The sequence below is a fragment of the Rhopalosiphum padi genome, chromosome 4 (assembly GCF_020882245.1).
Source record: "Rhopalosiphum padi isolate XX-2018 chromosome 4, ASM2088224v1, whole genome shotgun sequence".
NCBI classification, from domain to species: domain Eukaryota; kingdom Metazoa; phylum Arthropoda; class Insecta; order Hemiptera; family Aphididae; genus Rhopalosiphum; species Rhopalosiphum padi.
The window spans coordinates 23,518,672-23,544,018 of record NC_083600.1 but is presented as its reverse complement, the minus strand read 5'-3'; the positions used below and the strand labels follow the sequence as shown (position 1 = coordinate 23,544,018).

General features: G+C 26.3%; 1 protein-coding gene across 1 annotated transcript; it reads left to right on the top strand.

The window, feature by feature from the left end:
* Positions 1-734: 734 nt before the first annotated feature.
* On the top strand, positions 735-13,861 carry LOC132928371 (vigilin). The gene is made up of 24 exons (XM_060992985.1): positions 735-898; positions 3,061-3,366; positions 3,507-3,722; positions 5,518-5,724; positions 5,806-6,021; positions 6,218-6,401; positions 6,461-6,591; positions 6,721-6,889; positions 6,993-7,105; positions 7,214-7,367; positions 7,437-7,615; positions 7,684-7,815; positions 7,883-8,029; positions 8,648-8,803; positions 8,860-9,210; positions 9,344-9,562; positions 9,642-9,860; positions 9,934-10,063; positions 10,315-10,475; positions 10,578-10,706; positions 10,972-11,082; positions 11,471-11,671; positions 11,758-11,988; positions 12,092-13,861. Exons 2-24 carry the CDS (start codon positions 3,133-3,135, stop codon positions 12,344-12,346), a joined length of 4,245 nt encoding a protein of 1,414 aa, XP_060848968.1. The 5' UTR covers positions 735-898; positions 3,061-3,132; the 3' UTR covers positions 12,347-13,861.
* Positions 13,862-25,347: the final 11,486 nt, after the last annotated feature.

Below are 25,347 nucleotides of genomic sequence, written 5' to 3'. Positions count from 1 at the left end.
CATTATTTCATAACAGGACCCGTACAGACTACACTAATGAACTAATGAACTATATTTTAATACCTACTTTCAGTTTTGGGGTGGCGCTAGTATAACTATTGACTATTGTAGTATTGTAGACTGGTACATTACTTTTTTTTATACATCTATAATGATGTATTCGTGGGTAATATTGTTGTATTATTATTATATGATGCTTCATTTTTAAAATTAAGTTCCAAGACTAGAAATATCTCGTTCACTGGAAAGTTGGTCTCTAGCTGTACCCTAACAGCTCTAAATAAATAAAAATAAATGTGTGTAATAATTTACAATTTTATGAAGAAAACAATAAACATAATATATAATAATATATTATTTAATCCTAGTGCAGTTTTGGGGTCGTGTTTATGTACTCTTTGAGTACACCCACCAACGACGATCGAACCTTCTAGCGGTCGAGTAACTCACATCGATATAACCATATTACTTTTATTGTGTGTAAAATATCGCAAAGGGCAAAGCCTTAAAAGGTCGAGTCGGCGCCCTGCAGCGGTACTGGTGTGGCGAGTGGCGAGTCCCAACACTCCCAACGATTAGAATAAATATTAAATTATACAATTCAATGCCGCCACAGTGGAAGGTATTGACGTTGAACATAGTGTCGGCCGGTGGAACGTCGGTGGTCTAAAAATTTCTCTACCGATGTGGTGGCAGCATTGCGGAAAGGTGAAAAAAAAATCTTTTACATGTGTAATGGTTTGATAGCGGTGCGGCGGCTGGTTACTTTGCAGTGTTAAAATCGTTTTGGTTTTTGCATCGAATTGTCGTTCGCTCGTTTCGTTCGTGCACACGCGTTTCGCCAATACCTATCCCACACACCGTCTCGTTCTCGCGGCAGGCACACAACGTGATTACAGTAAGTGTTTTTACGTTTACCGATGTTGCTCACCGCCCTGTACGGCGCGGCCCACCGACGGTTGTTAAACCTCATGGCAATGCGATCGGTCTGGGGTTATGCGTGGTTGTGGTGCGGAGCGCGAGTACACGCGCACACGTACGCACACGTACGCCGAGCGCGGTGGGTTGACACGTCGACTCCCCGTGGATCGGGTCTTTTATTATATGGGCTGCTGGGCCCCCTTTAAACCTGGTCCGTACTTGTCCACTGCCACGCATACGTCATCGTCGGGAAGCGCGCCGTTGGCCTTTGGGCCCACCCTCCGTCACCCACAACCCAGCGCGTCACAGAGGCCGTTAAATCTCTTTTCTATTTGGCTCGTCATCCACTCAACCACATGCGAGTCAAAACCCCTCTTCCTTTGCCAGATTACTGCGATTGTCTAATCGCGTTTGCCCTTAATTCTAGACTGTCCCACGTTTTTTGGTCCTTGGTCACCGAAGTGGCTTGTACCAAAAATAGCAATAATGGTGGTTTTGTTCGATAGCCATTGTGTCAAAATCTTTCAGGATGATGACATCATTAGTTGTATACTTCTGAGTATTCTTCTTGGTCCTTTGATGTAGAGGTATTTGTGGTAGAGACTGATATATGTTGCACTGAGTGCATTCATCATTACTTTCGACTATCTGGTAGGGTTGCTTTACTCCTCGGCTATCTCCATCTCTATTCAATTTCCATAAAGATCCATATATCAATATAGTGAGGATAGCCAAGCTCTGCAATCCTCTGATTGCAGTATTTTTAATAATTTAATTTGCGGTTGATTTTTAATTATTTATTGTCATATACAAATTATACCTGCATTTAGTTATTTTCTTATATTATTAGAATAGTAGAGATTTAAGCCTATCTTTTAACTTGAACAACATCTTAACGCTCATTATAAAAACTTAGATTAATCTTTGACAATTATTTAAATTGGTAGTCCTAGCAAATAAGTTAAAGCAAAATTTTTTACTCTAGAATAAATCTATAACATACATTCATCAGTTAAAAATCCTAAATTATTTATCCATTTAAAAAACAGTATAGTAGTTTAATCTAAATCTGGACTTCTGTCTATACCTATTATTAACACTCGTTAGGCTTTCAAATGTATCTACTTTCTCCAAATGCCAGACTGACTGTACAAAAACCCCATGTATTGACCAATAATAATTAATATTAATATTAATTTGGTTAGTAACATATTTGCAAAATATAGGTTGTAAATTTTTCACAATTTTAACATAAAAATCTATAACTGATAAATAATAATCTTATCTAATCTTTAAATCTTATTATTTCTATTTATCATTCAAATAATTTTTTATTTTACTTAATAATTTTTGATTTGCCTTTATATTTTATTTCACATATGTAAGGTTACTTGTATTAGGGGTTTTAATTGAATTTTCATGACTATAATCAAATACTCATCTAAATTAAAATTATGACAACTTAATCTTGAAGTATGAACCAGTGTAGTTGTGTCACCTTGTATTATTATTAACATATTTCTGTTGAAATTTAACCAGTTATTATCTAATTTCTAATGTATCGGTTTCCAAACTTTTTTCCCACGGTGCCTGCGTTTGGACCAAATTCAGCGTGGTGCTCTGCTGTGAATACCATAAAAGACCGAACAAAAAAAAACTATAAATTTTAAATTATTTATTATGAGTTGTAGACCACAGTACTTTTAGAAAATGCTGACCATGCTCTTAGTGTACCATGGTACACACAGTTTGGGAACCACTGATCTAATGTATTAATACATTTTTCTAAATTTTGTTTACCTACCTTTGGTGTTTTAATTATAAATTAATTTTCTTCAAAATTGTCACATGTATTTATATTATATGCTTAAACATTTCAACTAAAATGTTGTTCAAGTATAATATTGTTTTTATTCAGAAATAAAATTTGTTGTTTTATTAATTGTATCAATGACATAATGTTAGATGGGTATTATTTTACTATTTACATTTTATAATTCTGTTATATTATGTACTTCAATATATTATCTTTATTGATATTAATATAACTATTTTTGTTATTTATAAAGCATAATTTACTTTTACTTTATACCAATTCATTTATAATATTAGATATTAATTTTAATTTTAAAATTTTAGTGTTTCAATAAGGAGAGACCTTTGGTACTCGTTTTATTTGGACTAAACGTTTGGTAAGGAGCTATAGCCATTATGTTGGAGTTGCAACAGCAAGATATTCCTAAGTTGAAGAGTGAACGCACGGTGTCTAACAACACTGGTCAAGAAGATGGAGGTAACAATGGTAACAGCTATGACCTCGTGTTTCCAGCTTTACCTGATTCAAAAACATTGGTACCTAAGAACATTGGGGTCAATGGCCAATGTGCATCTTCAAATGTACCACCAAAAGGATGGAACAAAGTTCGGACTTCAACTGTTAATAATGTAAATTTTTTATTGTTTATTTTAATATTAATTGTCCAATAATAAAATTATAAATTATTAGCAATTTTAAAAGATGAATTCATGTTAAAACATTTTTTTATAAATTAATTCAATTGTAATAGTATGTTAAATCATTTTAGGTATTCACTATTTCTGTTCAAGACCGTAAATCAGATAATAGTGAAAAATTTGGTGAAGGTGAATCTAAACGCATTTGTAGTCAAATTACAAGAGAAACTGGAGCTGAGATTGAGATTTCTACGTCAAAGAATATGAATTTGACATTTCTTGTAAGAGGTAAAGATGCAGATGTCAATGAAGCTAAACGCAGAATTATTGCAAGCTTTCAAACTCAGGTAAATTGTTGTTCTTTAATATTACTATGCTTCTCATTGATACTTATTTTTTGTAAACATAAGTTAAATTTAAGATTGTTAATTTATAAGTTTCAGTATCAAATGTCTGTTAAAAAATGTCCAAAAAAAGGCCACAAGTTATATCCTAAATGAATGTTCCATTTAAACTATTACCTATAAAAAGTGATTAATTAATTAAAAAATATAATTTAATTGGTTTTTTAATTAATATTGTTTTTTGAAAAAAAAGTTATTTGTCCTAAATCACAATTATATCAATTAAATTATTATTTCAAGTTTTATTTTGAGAAATATCAAATAAGAACACTTCACTAGTTCAAATGGTCTTCATACTTATAACATTCTAAAAAACAAAAATATGAATTATTTAGGGATGTGTAAAACTGATCATAAGTAATTATTCTTTTCACCTAACAGTGCATGTATAGTGCTTGGTGTATTAAAGGATGGCATAGATAAGCACATTAATCAAATAAGTAATTATCTTGGCATCGTAGTTCCAAAAATAAATATACATTTTGAAAGAACTACAGATCAACTTTTATAACAATTAGTTATAGAAATAGCTGAACAAATATAAAATCCAGAATTCTTAATTCAAAGTTTAATTATAACAAATAATTATATTATGGGTGATCTATTGTTATCAGAATAGGGAAATTCTCTAAATTTCATGTTGAATTTTATATCTTGTAATTACTCTTCTATAGAATACAATTTCATGTAATACTCCATACTTCACTTTGGACACTAGTTATCATAACTTAGTCTTAAACTGACTTCTAATATTTTGTACAAAAAAAAGTTTTAAAGGTCTTGTTAAAAGTGCCATTATATTTACAGATTCAAAATCTTTTCTATCCAAGTTATTATTTATGACTGATTTAAAATAAGTATCATGAACATGATAAGTAGATTTTATAAAAAAAAAATAGTTGCTGTTATTACTTTGATTAATCTTTATGGGTTCGAATTCTTAATTATGGGTATTTGAGTGTTGTATTTACTTGTGTTGTCTTCATCTTACTAACATATGATATATCAACATTTATGTTAAGCAGTTTCATTTTTCTACTGATAGCTTATATATTAGAGCGAGGAACCATTCTCAAATTTTAAGGTAAGAATATTATTGAGACATTGAGAATGTACATAAATACAATTTTTATTTTTACATTTGATAATATTAATATCACTTTAATATTAAAGTTAACGACATACAATTGAAATTGCTGAACATAAATTTGTTATATTGTCCATTTATAAGATAAATTATGTTGAAGAAGTATCTAATAATATTGTAGTGTATTGTTAAAAGAGATGTAAACTTGTACCACTTACTACCCATCTTCCTTTACTTAATACACCATAGATGAATACAGGTATCGACAAATAAGTATCTGGAATACAGATTATATAACAATATTTCAACATACCTTTAAGCAATAGCTTGTAATCTAAAAACTATTATATAATCTTATCTGTGTTTGAGAGTAGGCTTTTTAGAATATTCAATTTTTATTGTTTTATGTGTTTATTAATAGTGCAGTTTAAAAATGCTCATAATTAACTTTAAAACAGAATTATTATAAAATATGAACATAGATAAAGTTTTTACCATGAAGTTGTATAATAGGTTCATTCAATTTAATATTAAACCTAACTAAGCTAATTATAATAATAATTATTATTATTATTAATAATTTATTGTATTTATAATTTGGAATTATCAAAAGATTTATTAATATAATTTTTATTTATTGTAATATTTTAGGCTACTAGTGCAGTTCCTGTTCCAAAGGAACACCATTGTCAAGTTATGGGAAAACAAGGAACTCGTCGCAAGGAAATTGAACAGCGCACCGGTGCGCGTATTCAAATGCCAAGCATTCAAGATACTTCAGATATTATCAATGTTACTGGAACTAGAGATGCAGTGGAGAAAGCTGTTCAGGAAATTCGCATGATTTCAGATGAGTTGGTAAGTTATTCTTTCTACAGAAATAAATGTTTATTAATTAATTTGGTATTTATTTTATTAATAAAATATAATTTTTAACAGTCTAAAAAAGCATTTGAAAGGATTGAAATCCCAAAAATTTTCCATCCTTTCATTACTGGTGGTCATAATGAAAAGCTTAATAATTTAATGAAAGAAACTGGTGTTAAAATCCATGTTCCCCCGCCATCTGTTAACAGAGATGAAATTACAATTGCTGGAGATAAAGAAGGAGTTCAATCAGCTATTGAACAGATTAAACAGGTTTATACAAAAATGGTATGTAATATTTCATTAAAAATTCCACAACATTAACTGACTGTTTAACATAATATTATATTAATCAAAATTAAGTAAAACATAATCCTTAAAATTACAAGAAAAATATAGACATTATTTTCTATCAGTTATATCACTTAAATTGTTATATTATTTTATTAATTAATTTTAAATAGTAACATAATTTTTATTATAGGAAAAAGAATCAGCAACAGTGTTTGTTGAGATACCAAAACAGAAACATAAATATTTAATGGCACAAAAAGGAAATGGTATTCAAGATATATTATTGGAAACTAATGTTAGTGTGGAAATGCCTCAACAAGATTCAGACAAAGAAACGGTTACTTTAAGAGGGTTATATAAGGATTTAGGCACTGGTAAATATATTTTTCAATACATTTGGTATATTTAAAATATAATTTTTTTTTAATTTTAGGATTAACGAAGTTGTATGAAAAAGCAAACAGTATGACTGCTGAAACAATCGAGTGTCCTGGATGGATGCACAGATTTTTAATAGGTAAAAATGGTTCCAATTTACGAGAGTTAATTGAAGATAATGAAAAGGTATTTATTAATTTATAATAATTATTAAAAATTTGTGTTAAATTTATTTTCATAACAATAATTACTTAGAGTCATTAGTTATAATTGTTTTATTGAATAAATTTATTACACATAATTACATTTTCAAAGGTACATGTTGAATTTTCTGATGATAATAAGATAATTGTGGAAGGCCCAACTAATATGATTCCTAAGGTAATTGATTCATTAAAAAAAGCTATTGACTGCTATGTTTCTACTGAACTTGTAGTTGATCCAAAGTTTTTCAAGCATATAATTGGAAAAAACGGAAGCAATAGTAAGTAAATATTCATTGTATCTAAATTGCGATGAAATATATTTTTTTTCTTTTAACATTGAAAATAAATAAGTTATTAATAATTAAATATTTCCTAATTTAGTTAATCGCGTAAAGAATGACGCCGGTGTTATAATCAATATTTCTGAGTCTGATAATAACTCGAACATTATTCGGATTGAAGGACGAAAAGATGGAGTGGAATTAGCAAAATGTGTAAGATCTAATTATATTATTTAATAATTAATGAAAATTGTGATTAAAAGTTATTTGTATGTGTTATAAAAACCTATTTATTATTTGTGAATAAATACATTATAATAGGAATTGGGAGAAATGATTTTTAAGTTGGAGAATGAAGTTGAAAAAGAAATATCAATTGACCAACGTCACCATCGTGCTATAATTGGAGTCAAAGGTGAAAAAGTAAGGGAACTTCAGGAAGCTTTTAACGTTCAAATTACATTTCCTAGTTCAGGTAATATATTGTTAAATTTCATGATTAAATTAAAAAAATATTATTTGTATATTCATAATTTTATTTTAGTTGAAGCTAGAAGCAATTTAGTCAAAATACGTGGTTTAAATGATGATGTAAATAAAGCATTTAAGTCTTTAGCTAAATTGGCAAAAGAATTAGATGAAGCCAACTATGTATTAGAAATTCCTGTTTTTAAACAATTCCATAAGCTTGTTGTGGGGAAAGGAGGAGCTAATATTAAAAAGGTTTTTGTTACTATTTTGACCTAATATTTAATGCATTAAATAAAAATCTTTTTTTTTCATATATATAGATCAGAGAAGAAACTGATACTAGAATTGATTTACCTCGTGAAGGTGAAGATAGTGACACTATCAAAGTCATGGGTAATAAAGAAAAAGTTTTAATTGCTTGTGATATGATAAAGAAAATACAAAATGAAATGGTTAGTAATTTATAAAACAATTGCATTTTAAATTAAATGTTATTTAATAAAATTATTTATTTTTTAGGGAGATATTGTCACAAAAGAAATCGTATTAGGAAATATTAAAGTACGTAATGTTATTGTAAATCTTGGAAATAAGTTTATTCAATCTATCAGAGAAGATTGTGGAGGTAATGTGTCATTAAAGTTACCAGCTGTTAAAGGCGATAATGTAAGTGTTATATATTTTACCTAATGAATTCATTTAAATATAATTAGACTAATAAAATGCATATTACTTGTAGTCTAATTAATCAGTAATTTTATAAAATATATTTATATTTCATTTAATTAACTATATTTTGATAAATAAGTTATTGTACATATTTCTTAAGTAGTGGTATGAAATACATATTGTCTATGAACCATTAACATGTTTACGACCATGCATAATTTGGCATAATTAAGTCGTTTAAAGAAACTACAACATAAAAAATATATATGCCTATAATAAATAATTATAATATCAATATCTAGTTGTTAAATTTTAAACTTATCAATGATTTTGCCATCAGAATAGTAATATGTTGTATTGTGCAGTATTATTTTTATCATACTGTTTACAGTATCAATGAAAAATTGATGACTATCTTTGAACATGGGTTTCTATTTAAATTATTAAAGAAAATCCTAATATTTATGTTCTTAGATTTTAAAGTTATAGTATTCATTTATTTTTAATTTTTACTGCTCAAACTTTTTAATATTTCAAAATGTATTACATTTAATAAGTTTTATTAGGTTTTACTTAAATTATGTAATATTTAGAAAAATTGTATTTATTTTATAGACTATAGTTATCAAAGGACCCGAAGATGATGTAGATAGTGCTATAACACAAATTCAGACCATGGTAGACGAAGTTCATAATTCGGTTATTGATTTAAAAGTAAAGCCAGAATTTCACAAATATTTGATTGGGAAAAAACGAGCTAATGTCAAAAGGGTATGTTGTTAATTATAAATATTTGATTATGATTATTACTGTGTATTTGGTTACAGATTCGAGATTTAACAAATACAAGAATTATATTCCCACCCGAAACTGATTCAGTTAATGAAAATATTACTATTGTTGGTAAAAAAGAAAATGTAGACAAGGCAAAATTAGAATTTGAAGTTATGATAACTGATATCAGTAATGTTGTTGAAGACCGTGTAGAAATAAATGAAAAATATCATAAAAATTTTGTGGCTAAACGTGGAGAATTTTTACATAAGTTGGAAGAAGAATGTGGTGGTGTAAAGATATCATTCCCCAAACCTGGCGGTGGGGATAAAGTTGTACTAAAAGGAAGCAAAGCAAATGTTGCTATTGCAAAACAGAGACTTTTAGACCATGCAAAAGTTTTGGTATGTACCTTATTTACATTTATCTAATTATGTTGCTGGATAATTAAAATTATCTTTGTTAATAATTTAAATTTACTACAAATTTAATTTATTATTATTCTGTTATGATTAACAACTTTATTATTTTATTTAGGAAAATACTATTCAAGTTGAAGTTAACGTTGATCCTAAGTATCATCGTCACTTTGTTGCAAGGCGTGGTGAAATTATTAATAGAATCATTGATGATTGTAATGGAGTATCTATAACATTCCCTAAATTAGCATCTAATGATGATGTTGTTATTATCAAGGGTGACAAATCTAATGCTGAAGAAGCAAAGCGTAGAATTGAAGAGATTGTTAAGGATTTGGTAAGCATTCTCAAAAAGATTATTCTGCTCTTAATAATTATTAAGTTAAAAAAAATTGTTAATTTGAATAAATGTTTAGGAAAATATTATTGAAATAATTATGAGTGTTCCTCCTAAACACCATCGACATTTTGTTGCCCGCCGTGCTGAAGTTATAAATCAAATTAGTGCTGAATTTAATGGAGTTACTGTAACATTCCCACAAGTTAATTCAAACTCTAGTGAAGTTTTGATTAAAGGTCACAAAGACTATGTTGAAAAAGTCAAAAATAAAATCAATAATATTGTTATAGACTTGGTAATTACATTGTTTAACTATTATTTTTAATCATTGGTTTAAACAATATATATTTTTTTTATTTTACTTTTAGGAACAACGTATCACTGTTGAAGTAATCATACCTCAAAGGATGCATAGAGTTTTAATGAGAAATCGAGATTTATTGGAAGGCATGAGACGAGATTTAGATGTTTGGATTAAGTTTCCTGAAAGACCTCCAGGTAATAATTATAATTTTAAATATTTTATTGGAAATAGTGACATTCCGCTCCCTTCCATCGCGTCATCCAGCCTAATAAAAAAATGTTAACTCAATTACTCATTGTATTTATTGTATACAGATAGTAGATTTAACAGATTGTATTTTTTTTTAAATGTTTTTCATTATTAAAATTGATAAAACTAATATTAATGCAAATTAATTTTATAAGAGTTAAATAATATTTTATTTTATGTTTGTCTTGATAAATAGAAGACCAGTATAATCGCGAGTCTGAAGATGTTAATGTTGGAGAAGAAACTGATGAAAACCGTGCTCCTAGTGTCAATGACATAGTTACAATCTTTGGAAAACCTGAAAATTGTGAAAGTGCTAAACAAATTTTAATTGATAATATACCAAAAACTATTGATGTAAGTTTTTGTTATAATATGTATTTGAACTACTCATGAATATTTGAATATTCATCATCATAGAGCTTTATTAATTTTTATATTTTTAAATATTGGTTTTAGTTAAATGTACCATCTGAATATCATAGATCATTGATTGGTTCTAAGGGTGCCACGATCCGAAAACTTAGTGATGATTATAATGTTCAGATTAAAGTTCCAAATCAAGAACAAAATGCTGATATTATAAAGGTAATTTCTATAGTATTTGTTAATAATAATTTAAAATAATTTTATTGATAAATATAAGTTAACAATTTATTACCCAATAAATTGGTTAGTAAAATGTCCATTTTCTATAGTAAAAATTATAAATTTTGAGTTGTAAATTTAAATGTAATATATATACGTTGCTAAATATTTCTTTCTTTTAACAGCATGACAAATTCTTTAAATTAATTATTTTATTATAAAAGTAATACAATTATAATAAAATGTTGTAACTTTTGTCATTTAGATTACTGGGGTGCAAAAGGATATTGATGAAGTAGTTGCAGCCATTAAAGAAGAAATGAGGATATATGATGCTGATAAAGAAGATAGACAATTGCGTTCATATGAAATTCAGGTATTTTTATTATGTATATGTATTATTAGTTAGGGTATTTTTAATATCTTAATTGATAAAGAATTGTGAGTTTTATTGATGGTCAGCTGCCAACCTGTGGTTAAGTGATTATCAGAATTATTAATCACATGTTGACATACGCCAATTGACTGCTATTATCTGTGATTAGAATAGTAGATAGTATTGTTGATAGGGAGAATATACTATGTGTGAATGACATTTAATGTGGTTTATACCATCTATTCTTATTCAGTTATGACTAATGATTTACCTAAAACTTAATAATAACTGCAGTTATTGTATTTAGTACTTGAACAGATCATTTAACTAAATTCAATGTTAATTGCTATAAATCATATTGATGAAATGATAATTTTTTTAATTTTAGATGACTATTGAACCAGAATTCCATCCTATGATAATCGGTAAAAAAGGAGACACTGTTCGTAACTTGCGTAACAAATATGGTGTGCAAGTTAATCTACCTAGAAGAGGTGAAGGAAACAATGAAAACATAGTGACAGTTGTCGGTTACCAAAAAAGTGCTGAATCAGCAAGAGATGAAATTCAAGAAATGGTTGATAAACTTGTAAGTTAGATTTTTTTTTTTATGAATTTAAAACTTGTTGTTACATTAATGTATTGTTGACTAATTCAATTTAATATTTTATTTAGAAAAATGTTTATAAGGAAGAAATTTATATTGATAGTAGAATTCATTCAAGATTAATCGGTTTTCGTGGACGTAACATTTCACAAATTATGGATAAATATCATGTAGATATTAGATTTTCAAAACCTGATAGTTCTAATCCAGATTTAGTAACTGTATATGCTCGTGAAGATGCCACCCAGGATGACGTTTTGGATTGTATGGATTATTTAGATATGATTCAACAAGACTATGTAATTTTTTTTATTATATTTTAATTAGAGCATATTACTTTTATATTGCCTATAAATTTCAATACTCAGTAATATTGTAATTAATTTTTTTATTTTTTTACAGTTGACAGACTTAGTAGAAAATGAAGCAAGAGCAAACTTGAAACCAAAAACTGAGAGTCAATCTGTTCCCAATGGTAATCATAACTCACAAGGAGGTGCTGGATTTGTTATGGGTAATGGTGCTCCATGGGAAAAAGCTCATCCAGATACAAATAGTACCAGAGATTTTCCATCATTTGCGGGTATTGCGACATCTGCTAATAATGCTGGCTCTGATAAAACCAATCTTCCAAGTTGGGGAAGTGGGCGTCGTTAGTTATTTTTAATCGATATATAAAATTATTGTTTCCAATAATTAAATATTTTTTGCGATTTCAATTAAAAAATATATATAGTGTCCGGTTGCCACTAAACTGAATTTCTCCCAAGTAATTAAATTACAATATAATTATATTTTAAGAATAGAATATGTTTAGAAAAAATGTGTTATTTAATAGAAAACCAAAAAAAAAAAAATACATATATATTTATTTATATATATATATATATTTTTTTTTGTAACATTAGGTGGAAAAAAATTCTATATTTTCCAGGCTGTGAAGAAAAATTGCTGTATAAAATAATAGATTGTAACCATTTGGGTCTCATTTTTTCTTGTGTCCGCTATGTTTTTTTTAACAGATTATTATACTAAATAAAATGTTTTTATATCATTATAATGTAATGTTAAGTCTAAAAAATGTTAACATATTTTGTTATGCCTTTAGCGTTATTTTTTCTCTTTGTTTTAACATTTTTCTGGATTTTTTTTTAAACTGAATTGAAAAATATTCCGTAAATATTTGTATTTAAAAATTATATTTCATCTGTTTCAACAGATATAGTGACACGGTATTTGTTAAATCGAAGAGGCCCAAATAAAAAGGGTTTTTTCATAGTGAATAATAACATCAAAATATTAATTACCTTAATGAGGTAATTATTATCAGACTTGTCTATTAATTTTATATTTGTTTTTTTACAAACATTTTAGCCTATTTAAGTTTTAATAACACAAATTTCCATGTTACTTCATGTTATGTTTTTGTTACAATAATTATTATTTCTTTTTGGATCTGGTTTATAAAAATAGTAGCACAATGTATCTAAATTGATTTAATTATTAAGCCAAACAATGACTTTTTCAATAAATTGTACATATTAAATGTAATAATGAATGAGATTTATACGAGATATTGACACATAAACTAAATTTTAATTATGGGATTATTATTTAAATTTCATTTTCCAAATAAATGTTTACTTAATCTACAGTTACCAGTTATGCATTAAATCGCTTAATTTATAGACAATAATTTGAACATCAGTATTTTTTTTTTCAGTTTAACATAATTTTAAAAAATATAAAAAATTAATTTCTAACCAATATATATTATATAATATACTGTTAAATGAACTTATCTTAACCAATTTTATTTAAAAAAATTTTGTTTAGGTTATAATTTATTTATCTCAAACCATTGACGTATTACAATTATTTATTAATGTACGTTTGAATTAAATACAGCCACATTTCAAACTAATATTCTAAGTTATAAAATTTAACAGATTTAGTTCAATTTTTTTGTTTTATAATAATATGTGTTACACACACATATATATATATTTATTAATTATCTACTATTTTTATTATCTACATTCTGTATACATTATTTTTCCACCACTGTCCTTTGATTATTTTGTGTGCAAATTATGTAATGTATTTTGAAAACTGTATAATAATAATATAATGTTCAGGGTTGAATATTAATAAATTTATTATTTATAACAATTTCATTTTTATTATTCAATTTATACTTTTGTATCCCAAGGTTTTCTATTATTAAAAGAATCCAAAAATAATATTTTCATATTTTGATTTATTTAATGATAATAAAATGTTAATCAAACATTTCAATGAATTATTTGAATAACTACAAGTTATTTATAATTATATATACAGGATATATTTTTTTACTTAATACATTCAATATATTGAAAACTTAACTTTAGTTACATTTTTTTCACATTATAGTAAGTCAACTAATAACAATTTTTTAAAGAAAATATGTGAATATTTTTCGGATTGATGGTTAAAAATCGAATTTCGAACAAGCAGTAAAATTAGTTATAACTTGTTACTACTCATATTTAAAGTTTTGTTGAGCAGAGTGGAGTTGCATAGGATTAAGGATACATCGCTCATCTAAACTTTAAATAGTATTAAATTAAACTAATTAATTACTAGTTCAAAATTAGATTTATAGTCGTCGAAATAATGTTTCAATAACTAAAATTTAAAAGGACTTATAAATTAATAAATTATTCTTCAAAATTTTGTGATTTAATGCGTAGATGGGTGTATGCAATATTACCTATAGAAGATATATCTTACCCTATTGCACATAATAGAATACTAATTTTTAATTTTAAAAAACCACAATTAATTTTTAGTTAAGATATATTGAATAATATTATGTCACTTAAATGTATTTGTATTTATATAAAAATCAAAAAAATTCTATCAAGGATAAGATGCGAAATACACACGTCAACTATTGAATCCGTCCACGGTCCACCTGAGATATAGAACTCAATCGCGTATACTGTGATAGGGTTATGGTTCAACCTTCCCCCCCCCCCCCCCCCCCGAATGTATCCTGAATAAGTGCTTGATAGGACTAAAATCAGCTAGATTCGCAATAAAAATCTATTTTAAATTTTATTACTAATGTCTAATTTATAATTGTTGTTTTATTGTAGTAGGTAGTTAATAGAAGACGTATAGGGTATAGACTATATAGCTAGTTAGCCTTTATCGGAGTTTGTGGTAAGTTGATGAACTACAAGTTGAAGGTAAAGTGATATGTATTATATCGATTGATATTTGATTACATGTATGATAACATTTAAAAAAAATTATTTTCGATAGACTTAAATCCATTGACATGTATATGTATTGTTTATATATGTCTATACCTAAATCAGTATGAATTGATAATATTGAAATTATTTAATTTTCAGTATTATCATTGTTATTAATTCAATTTACCTACTAGTTCCATAGATAATAAAGAATTGTATTATCCATGACTGATTCACCCATTAATAGATTTATTGCAAGTAGATAGTTATTTAAAATCTTGAATAATAGCCCACATAGCAATTTAAACATATTTAATACATATGTTGCTTACAATATTGCTAAATTACACATTGGTGCAATATGTTTTTCACATGTATGAGCAAAATATTGTTCAAAAATATTCACATCACATTTCAAAAATATGTTTTTAGAATTATTTTGACTGACAACATGTTGATTCAAATATTAGCACAATGTATTTTTATTATGTAATATAAATATTTTTTATAAAAAACATAATTAAAACGTTTTGAAAATATTTCTTTAAAAGATTGTGTCAATATTATAGAGTGTTCTACGTTCCAACATTTCTTTATGATAGTTGTAACAATATTATAAAATAATATTTTAACAATATGTTTAAAATAAGTTACCTACAGCAAAATTTTCACTTATAACTCATTTAAAAACTTAAATATAAAAAAACTCGACGCAACGCTCAAAGTTTTAAACTCGGTTTCTTAGGGCCGGTTTTTCAATTAACTAACTGATAGTAGGGCTTAACTGTCAATTAATACTATGTCCCAGTTTAACTGTTTTTAGAAATTCAGTTAAGTTAACCACTAGGTTTAACCAATAGTTAAATTAACCACAACTATTTCTTCAGATTAACTTTTTAGGGCGTCAGTGCGTCAAACCCGCATAATATGTTGTCTCCGTCTTACAAGTACGTAGCAAGTACATAGCAAATTTACGCTCAGCAGATAACGTTTAGCTCTGTGAGTTTAAAAATTAGAGTGAATCAACCTATTATGAAACTTTATGGTAAGAACATTGTTGGTATGATGGTTTTTTACAATAGTTTAATTTCTTAGCGAGTTATACGTATATAATAATATAGCGTAAATTAAAAATGCTCATAACTTACTTAAAAACTGAATAATCGTAAAAAAATCAACATAAACACACAGATAATGTTCTTACCATCAAGTTTCATAATAGCTCAATTCACTCTAATTTTTAAACTAACGGAGCATTTAATTGCTATGTGGGAGGTAAGTGGTGAAAAAGATGTGGTAGAAAATTGTTATCCAAAAAGGATAAAATTGGAAGATAAAAAACAATATAGATACTTAATACTAATAATAATTAATGGAACTATTTAAATAAATACCTAGTTAAAAATGGATGTTTTTATTTATTTACTTTTATTATCCTTTGAATTTGTTATTATTTATTACTATAATAGGTACAGTAAATATTAATTACCTATGTCTTACATTAACTTATTATTTTTTTTATTTTTTAAATTGATCATTCTTAGCATTTTTTTATATGATTTATACAGTGATATTATGAGGTGTGGGGACATAGCCCCCAGAGCAATGGGCATAAGTAACGAGGACACTCTTTTTTTAAAATTAAATATTCTCCCTGCTTTAATCTTGCAAAGTTGAGCACTGCCTACCAACTTACATTAAATTTCAATATTTTCTATCTATGATATGAGTATCATTGAAACCTTAATGTTGTCAACTTTCATACCTCACACTTTGATTCTACGTTTATTAAAAAAATTGAAAAATGAATTTTTATTTTTAAAATTTTTCGATTTTTTGAATACACTTGCTTCGCAACTATAAGCCATACCAATAGTTTAAATATTAGCTATTTCGTCCAATATTCAATTTAACTGTTTAGTGTTAATGTATCTTAATTATTAGTTAAATTAATATATTATAAAGGATGTGCACATTCAATATTTGTGTTTTTTAGAGTACCTATTACTTTATCCCTTCAGCTGGTGTTTAGTCGTGATTAATTAATTTTAAATCTGGACGACTAGGGATTTTTAAATTCCAATGACAAAGTGTTTTTATTTTATACTACTGGATATGCTTGCGCGATTGTTCCTCATTGTCTTCACATTATCGTAATGAGTGAAATTTAAAAAAGAAAATCGAATTCTCAAAAACCTGATAATCTTGTTCAGAAACTTTACCAAGATTAATAATACATAGACTGTAATGGAAGTTTCAACGTATATTTTTGTGGGAACATGACCGATCTATTTAATATTAATTAAATAGGTACATTGGATGGATTTTTGTAACAAGTAATTTCATTGTCTTGTTCAATTATTGAATATTCTTTTTGTGCCCTAGAGCACGCATTGTACATATTTTTAAAAAGAAAAAAAAAGTACACATAATAATTAAAAACATAAATATTATTTTTTAGCAATAAACAATTTTTATTTATGGCTTATTCTGGTAATAAATATCTAACCGTAACTATTATCAGTTACCTTCTGCATACAATAATAATATGTGCCTAATCTAGTATTATTTAAAAAAATAGAGAGATAGATGTTTGAAAGTTTATGTCACAGTACTGCAATACAGTAAGGTGTAGATAACGACAAAAACGCAAAGCTCTAAGTTTTATTATTGATTATTATAACATTTATAACTATATAAGTACTTATCTACCTATACTTACTGTATTTTATTGGTACCTGTACCGTGGTTGTACCTACTATACTGTAGACATTTTAATAAGTAATAGCAGTGGCCTAACTTAGAAGGTGATACGAATAGACCTTTTTTTTACATACTGTTAGGGAACCTAAAAATATTACTATAAAAGAAATATACATATAATGTATGAATTACTTACTATACATTTTGTGGTATAAATATTTGTTTGTTTTACTCTTTATAGCTTGTGACAATTATTATGAAATACCTATCCATATTACTCCCCACAAAATGGTCTTAGTTACTCCTCTAACTGCTCTATGTAGTGATAACTAAGGTTTTTACTAACTGTAACTGCTGTATACCTTTACGGCTTTACCTTTACCACTTATACAGTTATACGCACGATGTGGTGTACATAATACCATTGATTATACATTTATAATAAATGATAATACGTATAATAATTTAATAACATCTTTAGGTTGTGTTTAATTTTGTACTGTATAGGTACCTAGTTAGTTTTTCAAACTTAAAACTGTTAATTAGGTACCTATAGATAATAATTACTTACTGTACGGTGTCGATTACATGACACTTATATATGAATATACGACCATGGCATAATATATGTATAAGATTAAAGCACATAAATATTTATAATAAAATATTCACCTTGATTATTTATAATTCAAATTACATTTTAATATATAAAAATCGAACGTCGATATGCTACCTATCTGTTTTGCTGTTGTATCAAATAACGGAGCAAATTATTATTAATATTATAAAAACGTATCCTTATGTGTACTACTAGTAAATATCTGGTATTATATTTCCTTCTACTATATGTTCAACTTCCAAATAAAAATAAAAACCCAGAAAAGTTTCTCATCTATTATGTATTTATGTAGAAGGTTTTATGTGTATATACTTAGCACCTCATCGTTTTAGAGTAAGTGGCGCTAATAGGACAGGATAAAGTCCCCTACAAAAATATGAATAGAATAAGTAGGTTTCTAATTTTTAACACAAATTATTTTCATAGATAATGCTTTGGGTGTTTGTAAAATGTTATTTATTTGCGTAAATGTATCATTGAGTAGGACGCTATAATAATGGATGTGTTAAATCTGAATTTAACAATACCAGTCGTATGAAAAATATATGCACCTACTTTAATATTTTATAACCTATACTAAAATAATTTTTTAGTTAACCATGTCACCATGAATATTAAAAAGTATAAATTCATATTAAAAAAAAAAGTTTGTGGTTCTATCTTCTATTATACAACTAGTAGATAGGTGTCGAGTGTACCCATCTCGCCGTAGTAGCTGGTAAGTGTCACTCAGTGATGTAATTGAATTGTGATGTTGATAAATCATTGTATGTGCGATGAAAATCGATTTTGAACGGAGGCGGTTGTACCTCTTGGTAATCATAACTCCAGCTATTGGCTTACGAAGTTACGAAACATTTATTTTATAATAATATTACAATTTAAATTTTTTTTCTCAATTTGATTTTGTTTTTTCTAATTATTTTAAAAAGTACTGAAAACTATCTATTTTTAGCCCTCTTTGTATTAACCCAATTTGCTACCATAGAACCTCCCAAAACGATTATGATTGGAGTATTTTTTTTACTATAGATAAAAGGTCTACAAACTTAACAAACCTCATCGCTGTAAAACAATACAAATCGCTCCGATCAAAAAAAAAAATATATATATTATATAAAGTTATATAGAGAGGAGATAGTTCAGTACCGTATTATATAATACCTACCCGAATTCGATACATATAGCTAGTAATCATTTTTGTAGAAAAGGATTTTTCTTAGTAACCAAAAGAATTTATTGTAAGATTATATTGAACTAGAACACCATAAGACACAATCGGGTGGTATTTATGTTTTTTTGTAAGCTATAATATTATATAGTTGAATGCTTTCACAGTGTGAGCGTAGAAATTATGGAAGTATAGGTACATGTACACTGTACATGTATTCTATTGTATTCGGTAAAAATTGTTTTCTTCAGTTAATTGACGTAGTACGTTTCCGCCAGCATCACACATTTAAAAATTAAAAAAAAATTTTAATAAGCATTTAACATGGCTATTAATGATATTTACATTTCAAGTTTTGCATCTAAAATGGCAAAAATTGTTGGGCTTTGTTGGAGAAACGTCACTCCAGCATCACCGTACTTGAACTATAATTTATATTAAACAAAAATGTTATGCCGAAATGTAGCATGTAATTAATAGAAATTTACAGGAAAATATTGTCGTAATTCATACGTGTCTTATTGGAAAAATTTCCTTACGATTTCCTAATTCCTTTATGATTTTGATCAATTATTATTATTTTTTTCTTAGTTTTTAGAAATAACTATTAAACGCGACAATTATAAATTAACAATAATAGTACAATACATATTATTTATAATTTAAGATCAAACAACAAAGCCTGCAGCTTCTCGGATAAACAAAATAACATGGTTTATAACTCATTGAACAAAATTAAAATGCAGAATGACGGAGGATCGATTATTTATATCACAGTTTTATAGATTCACATGAAATATAAATGAATCAAATTCAACATATCAATTACACTCATATATACATAATGATAACAATGGTCTCAAGGTAATTCTGGAAACAGTCGAAATTTAATTACGCGTATGATATCACAGTAATAGCAAGTTACTCGATTTTCATCATTTCATTTTTAAAAATTTGCATTTTTGAAAATATAAGTTAAATTTTTCATGTTCTATGTATAGTTTCATTGTTTCATATAATTATTGTAAGTACACGAAAAATCGTTATAAAATATTTAGCTTAGTTAAAACAATCAAACATTTTCATATAATATACCTACTCTACCTATAATGGAGTTATACTCAAAATATAAATCAAGTTGTTAATTTGTGTAAAGCTTCTGCCGTAGATTGGTTATTTGGTTGTAATTTATAAACAACTAGCTGTATAACACGACTTCGCTCTTGAAAAAATGAACAAATATAAATTACGATGTTATATATGGGTGTATCTCGGTTTTAGTGCATCTCAGTTCACGGACAAATCGTCGTGGCGTGGGCATACTTCGATATTATGTGAACTAATTTTACCGAAATGGGCAACCCACCTGCGGTGGATTGGAATATTGGATATATAGCAATCTCGATGTATTTTCGAACGTGATTTAACCAATACTCTGAGGTTCGTGATATCCTTTTTTAGAATAATTTGAAATTGTCGTAAAAATCGGTCACGTTATATTAAGTACCTTTATATTATTTACTATAACATACTATAAACATTATTTATATATTATACAAAAGTCTCTTTTATTTTTGTAACCAATGGCAATTGTCAATTGGTATTATATAGAAAATAAAATAGGTACATATTTCTAAGCCAAAACAGAATTCACGTGTAATTTCAGCTCACCGCCCTGTGACAAGGGGTGAAAAAACGAACCTATAAACATTCCCCGAGTCTCAAGAAATATATAATATTATGCAACATCGTTTCAGTAGTTTCCGAGTCTAAGGGATCCATACAATATACAAACGTGTAGGTACATTCATTTTTATATTTACAGATGATATGTGGTCTTGACTGGGCCGGTTACGAAGTCGTCAGAACGGATTGTTCGCAGAATAAATTGTCTATTGATTCTTATTATCATGTTTATAATGTTTAGAAGAGTCGGGCTACGATGATATATCTATACCTATTTGATTTGTAGTAGTGATATTTTCATTTTATTTCTTTGCTGAACGTGGATGAACTACCGAGTTTCGTGTTTGGCTTTACATCCGTTTTTCTCTATTGAAGTATTTTGAACAATATTATTTTCTTTTCCATTGCTTAACTAAGAGTCTAAATTATTATTATTTTAACGTATGTACTAATCGTACGGACAGCTATTTAATTTTAGCAATTTTATTACTATACAAAGTGATTCACTGAGTATGCTCAATCAATTTATTAAATTTATTTATTTATCAACTTTTTATCAATTTTTTTTTTATTTATTATGATTCTTAGTATTTTTAAGTAAATACTTCAGAACCATATTTTAATTTACCTATTTATATTTTGTAAATAATATTAATCTATTAACATATTTTATAATCTGTAAAAATTGTCTTAAGTATAATAATTACTAGATTAAATAATACCTATCTAGGGTAAATCCATTTAAAATTTTTGTAAAATTATTTTTAAAGACAATTATACTCAGTATTATAAATACATGTAAACAATGCTATAACTATACTATTCGTATATAGTTAAACAGTTCAAATTTTGATTTAGATACATCGACATTAAAAAAAATCATTTATTTAACAATTTACAGAGAAAAAGAGTAACTCTCATTTCAAAAAAGATTTGCCAATTTTTATTATCTTAGATGACAGTTATAAAAAATCTATAAGTATTTAAAAATATGATCCTTAAGTATAACTACTTAAAAATCACAAGAATTATAATTTGAATATATTTATTTTTTATAAGAGAAAAATGGGAATGAATATACTTGACGAATAATTCTGTATATAAAACTTTATAGCTGAATAAACCTAAAAAACGGCATGTCATAATACAGGTTCATTAGTTTTATTTAATTTTTATAAAATGTGGAAAAAAAATAAGCTAATAAACTCTCTGAATTTAAGTATTCTCTAATTGTATTAAGTATGATTATTATTTTTCATGCTTATTACTTTTATTTATATTTTTATCCCGAAATAGTAAGATTGTATGAATAATTATTAGTTAAATATTTTAAACTCTACAAATATTATCAGGATTTTATTTATCATTGATAAGAATAGGTATTTTTATAAATTAGAATAATGAAATAAAATAGAATAATAAAATAAATAATTTAAATTAAATTGTATACAAGTACGATGTACGAATACGGAATAGGTAACTAGACATGTACACAATTCATAATACTACTTATCACTACCTATTTATTACTTATGTTATTATAATTTTATATGATTATTATATTTATGAATTTTATGAAAATTATATATTATATGGTTTGATTATTAGGGTATAAGTACCTATTTTTTTCACTTTAGAATTTCAAAATTGTATATTTTATACATAGTTCATACATAATCATACCACGAATTATCAAAATTAAAATTTCTTGCTTTTAAAAGTTAACTGTGGTAAAATACAGTGATAATTTATTTTATGATTTTACAAAATAGGAATAAATTACAATTACAATTTATAAAGTGAAATGAAATATAATTTTTATACATATAAAATTTACATTTATAATAATATATATATACTATATAGGTATTCAGCTATGTAGTTTATCAGTTATTAATAATATTGTGTTATTAACTTTTTTTGTATCATTTATAAAATAAAGGCTATATATTTTCTTTTGAATTTCATTTATTTAATGGGTACTTAAAAAAATATATATTCACAGAATATGTAATTAATAAGTAGGATAATGAATAAAAATATTTGAAGGTATATGCATGCATACTGTATAGTATATAATAACTAATAAGTAATAACTACTTATATAAATTATAGTAGTATTTTTACGATAATATTATTATTATTGTATCATCATATTATCATATTGTTATTGATGTCTTGCCGACTGCAGTCATGTCGCCGTCTAAAAGTCTTAAAGTAAAGTTAGATAAAATTAACTATTTTACGGTTGTAGTTTTGCTCAATTAATATATAGTTGTCTATTTACCATAAGATTTCTTTTGGTTTTCATTTTCGACATTAAAATTAAAAGCACGAACACACATTTTATTTTATTAGGTGACTATCTATTAACTTTATAAAATAACAAGAGAAATAACTATATGGTCTACACCAGTGGTTTTCAACCCGGGGGTCGCCAAAAATAATAGACACGAAATTATTTTTCCATATTATTTAAAAATAAAATTAATTTATAATTTTTTATTTTGTTTTATATCTATACAATAACATTCCGAGGAGCGTAATCTTATCGATATTATATTATCTTCTATAGTCTAATCGCCTTTGCCACAAATTTCCATAGTTCACTCCACAAATCAACAGGCTCAATTCACTTCAATCTATACATACGTCCACCAGCACAAAGACATCTAAAACGTGGCCGTCCGCATGACCTTATTCGTTAACTACTATTAAGTAAATTATAAACTATAATGTAATTATATTATTTATCTACACTAATTTTTTTGTCTACATTATGTCTAACCAACCTTAACTATTACTATCGTCGTCTTACTATTGTTATTACCATTATATTACTACCATGAACTAGTATAACTGTAAAAAGGTATATCTTAGTTCATGATTACTACTATACTGTTATCAATTTATCATGTTAAAATAGCCAAAAATTATTATTACTTATTTATCCATAGATGTAGACATCCTGCAGGCTAGGAATTTCTTATTGTGAAAATAATAATTTAAAAAAAACTATAGTCTATTATAGTGGATATAGATTATTAAATTGTTCGTAACTAACGTATCGTACAATTTCAGTCGCAAATATTTATAATAATTAGTTCAGGCCTAGGTGTCATTTGGGTAGTACATGTATAAATGTATAAATCAAATTTTGATGAATAAAACAACTTTTTTTTGTAGGGGGTCGCATTACAAAAAAATAAAAATGGTGGTTGCGATCCAAAAAAGGTTGAAAACCACTGATCTACACGACTATAATACGCATTATTATTTTTTTGTTAATTAAATATTATTTTAATAAATATGAATGATTTAAATATATTATTTTATAATAATATTAATGCAAATTGGGTAGATATGACAAATAATAGATAGGTTTATTAAGTATTTACGGAAACAATTCACTCAATTTCTTTTACAATAAATTAAATATATCAATTAAGTTGTACTACTTTTTTTTTCAAACAGCTGACGTTAAAAAATGTATCTGAATGAAATTTATTTTGTGCACATGCTCTAAGACGAATTGAACATAATATATCCTACTGATAATATTATGAAGCGTGGGCCTTCAAGTATTGTTTGCCCCGGGCCCCCAAAAGTTTAAATCCGACACTGTAGTTGACTGTTAATGAAGATGTAGATTGTTATATGCTTTTTCATTAACGTATTGAAAACATGGAAATATTAGTATTTATTTATTACCTTCATAAAGAAAAATCGGAATTCAAATTCAAATTGAATTTTAAAGTTTAATATTTTTAATTCATGTATTTATTTATATTTCATAAATATTTTATTAAAATTCTTTAATTTTAATTTTTATATTTAAAAGTGTATATATTTATAATTGCATAGGTGAAAATATAGCCAAAACAACATTTTGATTTAAGTACATGTATGCATTTAATATTTTAATATAATATTATATTTAATATCTCTCTTTGTGTATATAATATATATATAAGGTATAAAAGAGTTATATTTATATAATATAGTATTTAATAATACTAATTATAATAGGTATATTATATTATCATATATATTCGTATTCGTACAACTTTGAACGCATTTTAATTGCATTTTTAAATAACACAACCGTTTTATTGATTTTATCATTATTAATTTATTGTGATAAATGAGTATATTTAATTTTAGTACCTAACTAAATATACTCAATACACTCAGTACGTCAGTACCTATTTTAATTGATGAAAAAACAAGCGTA

Excerpts from the sequence above, each read along its gene's own strand:
- LOC132928371 (XM_060992985.1), top strand. The coding sequence starts at position 3,133 with ATGTTGGAGTTGCAACAGCAAGATATTCCTAAGTTGAAGAGTGAACGC. Across the intron at positions 8,804-8,859 it reads AACGAGCTAATGTCAAAAGG|ATTCGAGATTTAACAAATAC; the intron begins GTATGTTGTTAA and ends ATTTGGTTACAG. Across the intron at positions 9,211-9,343 it reads TAGACCATGCAAAAGTTTTG|GAAAATACTATTCAAGTTGA; the intron begins GTATGTACCTTA and ends TATTTTATTTAG.